This window comes from Amblyomma mixtum, chromosome 2 (assembly GCF_055824585.1).
Source record: "Amblyomma mixtum isolate Tamu chromosome 2, ASM5582458v1, whole genome shotgun sequence".
Lineage (NCBI taxonomy): Eukaryota > Metazoa > Arthropoda > Arachnida > Ixodida > Ixodidae > Amblyomma > Amblyomma mixtum.
Window position 1 is genome coordinate 2,287,035 of NC_143013.1, and position 6,361 is coordinate 2,293,395.

Genomic DNA, 6,361 nt, shown 5'->3' on the forward strand with positions numbered 1-6,361 from the left:
TGATGCATTGAATCGAAGCAAGCACACGCCCGCACGAACTCTTTGCCAACCTTTATGCGCCCGGCTTCTGCATCCTTGGCGCTCGTATGGTGAGCAAGACAGAGACCGCGTTGGTCATTTCAAAAGGCACGGTCATCCCGAACATGATGCTCTACTACTGTGCTGCATACCGCTGCAAGAAATATTATCGTAACGCCCCAACAGTCCTCCATATTGGGGTCACTTTTAACGCCCATACTCGCAGCTTTAATATGAAGGACAAGGTAGACAAGAGTGCTGGCGAAAGTAGATCTTTCGGCAAAGGAAGTATGGAGGACATGGTCTTGAGTTTTGCGAGTATAGTTAATTACTTACCCTTATTTTTTTTTTATCAATGACATAATTCAGCTGGCTCCTACCGGCACACCTGTGCGCGTTGTCCGAGGCAATGTCAAGCTACATGTGTCACGGATTCAGTAGGCGATCGTTATCTCATCAGTAAACCCTTCTTTAACAATACATTTTAAATAATATGCTCCATAACTCGCCGAACACTCGGGGTGGAAGCCCCAGGAAGTCGAAGCCAATATTCACCATCTTCTATGACTCTGGCCGGAGCGGGTCTTCCATCAGACAGTTCGGCACCCTATGACGCTTGGACCAATGGACTGCGTCACCCGCCTATCCTTGACTACAATCGATGAAAAAAAATTTCTTTTAATTCACACAACTATCCCCCTTGTTTTATTCATACAAGCGTTATCTATTTATTCCTTGAAGCAACAAACAGCGTTAAAAAAAAAAAACTGCTTTCGGAGTGTACATAGATGAACGCACGCACTGGATATAACCTTGCCACATTCTTTATTACGTACGTTAGCTTCTAATTAAGTATGTGGGTTTTATCAATCCTCCACAAGAGTGCGCTGATGGATGTAAGGCAGATTAGGCAAATGGTTGCAGTGATCCGAATGATCAGTAGCGACATCCACTGACGTACGAGGCGAGGTTCCTTCCTCGGCACTTGTTCTTCCAACCGTACCTAAATGGAAAAGATAAAATATTAGTCCCCTATTAGCACTGGTAAAGTGTTGGATAACATGCACTTCGATTATGTACTTCTTCGTTTTCTTCTTGGGAATGCCTACATTAGAGCGAAATCTCCTCTTGGCTACTGCGCGTTCGAAAACTACACTTCACCTTAAATAAAAAGCTACAGGTTAAGGCTTCTTTGAGCACAGACGAGAAGGCCTTCAGTCTAGGAGGAACCTTTACGAAAGCAGGCCACAAACACTTAGTCCAGGTTAACCAACAATATAAATTCATGATATCGCGTTTTGGTGCGCGTCGTTAGGAAGTATTTTACAATTGGCTGCACGCAGTGAGACATACATGTAAAGAAAAAGGAATACAACTCACACCATAGCTCGAGAAAATCATCCTGCGGTCACATTTTATGTGGCATGCTGTATTACGCCGGACGACATAAAACAAGTTTTTCCTACCGATGACATCGACTGAAACTGTGTGCATGTTATTTGTCAGAAACGCTAAAAATTGGGTAGCAAAGGCCCCAAGGAGCCTAAACGCCCATCGGTCATAAAATTCTCCCATTGGCTGGAGGGAAGTGACCTCACCAAACCACACATATTCCATTGGCTGGAGAAAAATTACGACAACAGACCGGAGCTTTCCCATTGGCTGAAGGGAAGTGATGTCACTTCCGGAAAAGACATGAACAGTTGTTAACGCTATCGAATTGCCGACACATAATGGAATTAGATGTGCCTGTTAAATTTTTTTTTATATAGACTTCCTGTAGTAGAGCAAAAGACGGAAGTAGAAAGAAATTTTACCATGCATTGAAGCCCTGCTGCTGGTAGATAGTCTTTGCACATTGGATTGACGGACCGATGTTGTCCGACTGCAGGGCTGTTGAAAGCAAATCAAACGCAGTTAATCGTGTTATTTGCAAGTTGAGTTGAAAACAAGTTCATCGCATTTCAGCAACGAATTGAACTTCCTGTCTCTTAAAGCACCTAAGTGGCACTCCATCTGAGTGTCTCGAATGAGTGCGCTGTTTCCGCTCTTGAGTTAAATTTCCATACCAGCTCTAAAGGCAAAAAAGAATTCAGCACACGCTGCTGCCTATGAGGTGGCATTTCTAGAAAGGCTGCGAAAATAATCCAATAAAATTGGTTGTATGTGAAAAAAATCCTGATATTACACATGCTATCAGCATCAATGGATTATGCAAAGCTTTCGCTTTAAAAACTGCCAAGACACAGACTTGCAATAGAAGGATAACTTAGTTTGGATATGTACCAGAACAGGGAACACGGCAGATGTTGTGTCGGCCCGGACTGCACCAGTATCCGTTGTTGATCTGTAATTGGAACCGAAAACTTAAAATACCAGCACGACCCAGTACGCTGCACTAATAACGAGTGCAACGTGACGGTTAGAGATCAATGAAACCTTGGACGACCGAATGGACGGCCAGGTTTATGCCAGTTAAATTTTGACTACACCTCGAATAACCGGCATAAAGTACGTCCGCAACATCGGTATATGCCATTTCGAGATTTTTTTTTTTTCCTTCATGCTTCTGCTGAGCCACCAGTCGTACGTAGAATGACATGGTTGGCGCCGTTACGGTAGCAACCGTTGGAGGGTTTTATAGCCTTGCGCGATCATTGAAGAGCGCGTTGAGGATCTTAAAAAATCTCTTCGTCCTTTATCAACCGTTCCTTTGTCTGAGGACGGCCAGGGTTGTGAACGATAGCACAACCCACGCACAAGCGCTTAAGAGCTACGTTTTAATGTCCAATTTCGTATATATGGACATATAGGCAGAACCTATAGGCGACAGTGAAAGTACTTCGGCCGGAAGTATTTCTAATGCTATCAGATTGCACTCTTAAGGGAAGGTAAAGTGTTATGTGATGGTGAAAGGAAGAACAATGTCCGTGTCGGGGAAATGATACCCAAAAAGGACCCCAGGCCTCTGAAGGGACTCATTAACGCTAATGCGCCATACCATTCAGGCGGAGCTTAAGTGCCCCCTCAAGTTTTAGCAGTGTGCAATGCGGCAAAGCGAACTTGGTGAGCTATCGAAAGAGTTCGTGTTCTACGTTTCGAACTACAGTGTCGATTCAGGAGATTTATAAACTGAGGTAGCTTTTGATGTTTCAAGATTCAGATTTCAGAATATAAAGCTGTGCTATAAAATAAAATTTGAAAGTTTATTTTGGCAATTTTACTTGCTCATCTTCTTTATGCCAACCTATCGCGCAAGCCCACCTCGCCGCATAATCCACCTGTACAAACCGAATCGACCTGTCTTTCGCGACTTTTCAAAGAAAAATCTGAATTGAATAGCTTAAAGCGCCCGATATATAAAAAATAGATTTCAAATTATCGGCTTCACGCTAAAGCTGACTGTAATGCTTACAAAGACCCTGTCTACAGGTTTAATCCATCGGAATATAGCCGTCAGAATTGTTCTTCTGTTCCCAGAAGAATAAAGACCCCCCAAATTACTCGCTCCTAACGGTTAAGGAAGCAAGCATTCACTATTTTTTTTTTTTTCAAACCCCGGTTTTCCAAGACGAAGCGCTGCGGAGGGGTGTACTATATAGATCGCGGACTGTATAAATTAGAATTGACGCTGTCGTCGCACAACACATCAAGCAAGGCGTACGTTGGTGTGCCCTATCAGCTAAAGCGTAAAGTAAATGTATGAGCCAGATGGTTCACAACACCAACCTGAAAGATGCCGTAATCTGTACTTCCGTCCGTATTTCTATTGATGGCGTTGGAGTTCAGACTGCTTTCAGCGGTTGCCAGGCAGATCCCTGCAGGAAAACGTAATGGCGAAGAAATTGAAGAGCATCTCTAAAAAAGAAATATTATCAATTTGAAGACCATGCGATAACAGAGAAATCACCTTTTTGATTTCATGATCATTAGCACTATTTGTTGACCCTAACCGTCATGTAGTGTTAGTATGAAACACAATTCATCTTTGGCGCGTAATATAGCGGCGGCTTGACGCTTACGAGGCGCTTAAAAGCAAACTATGCTTGATATATACTACATGTCTTAATGGTTCAACCATTTCATTTTGCGGTAAGCGCTATGATCGCATGGTGCAGACCCTTACCTTCGCTGCTGAAGGCAAGATTCTCTTGGTTTAACGAATATATGATAATCTGCTTCCATTTTCAAGCTTCCACTTCTGACACCTTAGGAACAGACACCGAACGAAAAATTCAATGACTTTTTATCATTTTAACAGCCTTATGTGTCTGCGTCGCAGCTTCTTTGAAGTTTTGCTCCTTTGGTTAAAAAAGACAGCACTTCTGGAAAAGCGCTTCAGGAGTGTAGCGTAACAATGACAATACTGTGATGGATAAATCGCGGCGGCTCTTGCCTTCAGAAGTGAAGGCAAAGCTGAGTTGTGTTTTAATAACTTCAAAGAAAAGGAAAGATAATGTGTGCTGAATATACATGCTTGCGTTTCAAACACAACACGAGCAGAAAATTCTTCGTACAAAACTAAACTTTTTAAACACATATTCGAAGAAAAACTTAAGGCCTTTTCAACTTCCTTCTTAAAAAGAAAATGCAGTATCATTTGGGCGTTGACCCACTCCCAAATATTCCAAAGGACCTCGCAAATATTGGAAGTAGACCTACCCGGAAAATGAATTTAGATTAGTCGGGATTAGATGGTGCATTAAGGCGGATTACTGGGAATTAGTGAGCGATTAAAGTGGAAGAGCGGGTTGAGTTAGTATAGTCCCTTATGATAATTCAATTGAAGGTACTTGAACACTGCCCTCACATTTTCAAATTTGGCGGTGCTGATGACGTCACGAGCCTCTCGACCAATTAAGGGATTTCGTCTCTAGACAACTTCCATGCGATCGCATTGAAACAAAATTTACCTGCGAAATATCTGTTGTTTAACACTCCTGAGTACCTGCGGCCTAACTGAGACACCAGAGGCCGTATTCTGTAACAATCTATTTCATTTCCTATTTCATTTGGCAGTGATATCAATGTAACCATTGAGTTTCTTAATATTACCTATAGAGGAAAAGCTGGCGACGCTGCATTTAATCAACCATGGAGAGGCGCAGGCATGCCGGGAAGATGAGGTTTCGTATTTTTTTGATTGAAACGGGGGTTCAACTATAACAATGTGACTCTTCTCGTGGCAAACAGAGTATGGCCCCAGGAGAATCACGCCCAGGCTGCTGCTTTTTTCTTGCACATTTCATTAGTACAGTGCATGGTTTCAAGTGGGATCGATTCCGCAGCAATTGCCGCGTGACGTCATGCTGGTATACATATACAGTCAGTGTTATGCACTTATAGAAGCGGGAACGAATAAAACCAAAAGCCACCTTTTATAAGTCTTTGGCCTCTAATATATTGGCGCCAAGCTTTGTGATGTTTGTTTGTTTATGCCCAATGCCTCAAGCACGAAGCTACTTCACTTTGTGACGCAAGGGGCAACCAGATTTGTCTAGAATTATTGCAGTCGCGCAACATCTACTGCGTTATTCGAGGTTGTTTTGATCTAGGTGACTTCACCTAATGTCCCAAAGTGGCTCGGGCAAAGCGATTCGAGATTGTAGAAGATGGTTGCCGCGCCTTATGTGGAAAGCTCTTCTTCAGCTTTAAACTGAGCGGGGCTGAGGGAATAGATGGTTGTGTTCTTCGGCGACCGCCGAGCACGTTTTTGCTATCGCCGCCGCCGCCGCCGGCGCCAAGTTGTTGATTTCTGTGTTGGCGCAAGTAAGCGAAAAAAATTAGAGATCACTGCGGGTGCTCTATACCTCTACGCCATCGCTGCCATGGGGGTTCATACCCCAGTGTACGAACACTGAAACGTCATAGCTAGAGAATATGCGCTTAAGTATCAATACGTCCCGTTAGTTCACGATTTCTCCGCAATGAGACGAATATTCTCATTCGGCAACACTCACAGTCCGGTATCTGGCTCCTGGGGATGCCGCTGCCTACTAGTATGGAAGCCAGCTCGCAACGGCCATAGACTTTGGCTCTGCTCGAGCAGACCAGGGCAAGTAGCACCAGTAACAAGCGGATGCACATTTCGAAGATCGACGGCTTATGATAACATGTCCCGTCCACTATACCGGCTGCTTTATAAGGCCTCACATGTAGGAGGAGGGAATCTTTTTAAGGAAAGGAAATGCGAGGTAAAGGTCTGATTGGTCAGACAGATGAAGTGCGCAGTTCATCCATAGCTATAACCCTCATCTTTCGTTTTTGTTTTCTTAATATATTTTCTTCAGCGATGGTCCTATTGTGGTGTCCTCATCCTGGTTCCTTGCACTGTCATTAGAAA

General features: G+C 43.5%; 1 protein-coding gene across 1 annotated transcript; it reads right to left on the bottom strand.

Annotated features, from left to right (window-relative positions):
• Nucleotides 1-860: 860 nt before the first annotated feature.
• LOC149358229 (lysozyme c-1-like) lies at nucleotides 861-6,105 on the bottom strand. Its single transcript, XM_089570286.1, has 5 exons — nucleotides 5,979-6,105; nucleotides 3,748-3,836; nucleotides 2,305-2,365; nucleotides 1,836-1,911; nucleotides 861-1,021 (listed from the first exon to the last, which is right to left on the bottom strand). The coding sequence occupies exons 1-5, from the start codon at nucleotides 6,103-6,105 to the stop codon at nucleotides 955-957; spliced, it is 420 nt and encodes a 139-aa protein (XP_089426412.1). The 3' UTR covers nucleotides 861-954.
• Between the last annotated feature and the right edge of the window lie 256 nt (nucleotides 6,106-6,361).

Coding starts and splice junctions, on each gene's coding strand:
- LOC149358229 (XM_089570286.1), bottom strand. CDS start 6,105: ATGTGCATCCGCTTGTTACTGGTGCTACTTGCCCTGGTCTGCTCGAGC. Junction 3,837..5,978: donor CAGGAGCCAGATACCGGACT/GTGAGTGTTGCC, acceptor GTTTTCCTGCAG/GGATCTGCCTGGCAACCGCT. Junction 2,366..3,747: donor CAGATTACGGCATCTTTCAG/GTTGGTGTTGTG, acceptor TTCCAATTACAG/ATCAACAACGGATACTGGTG.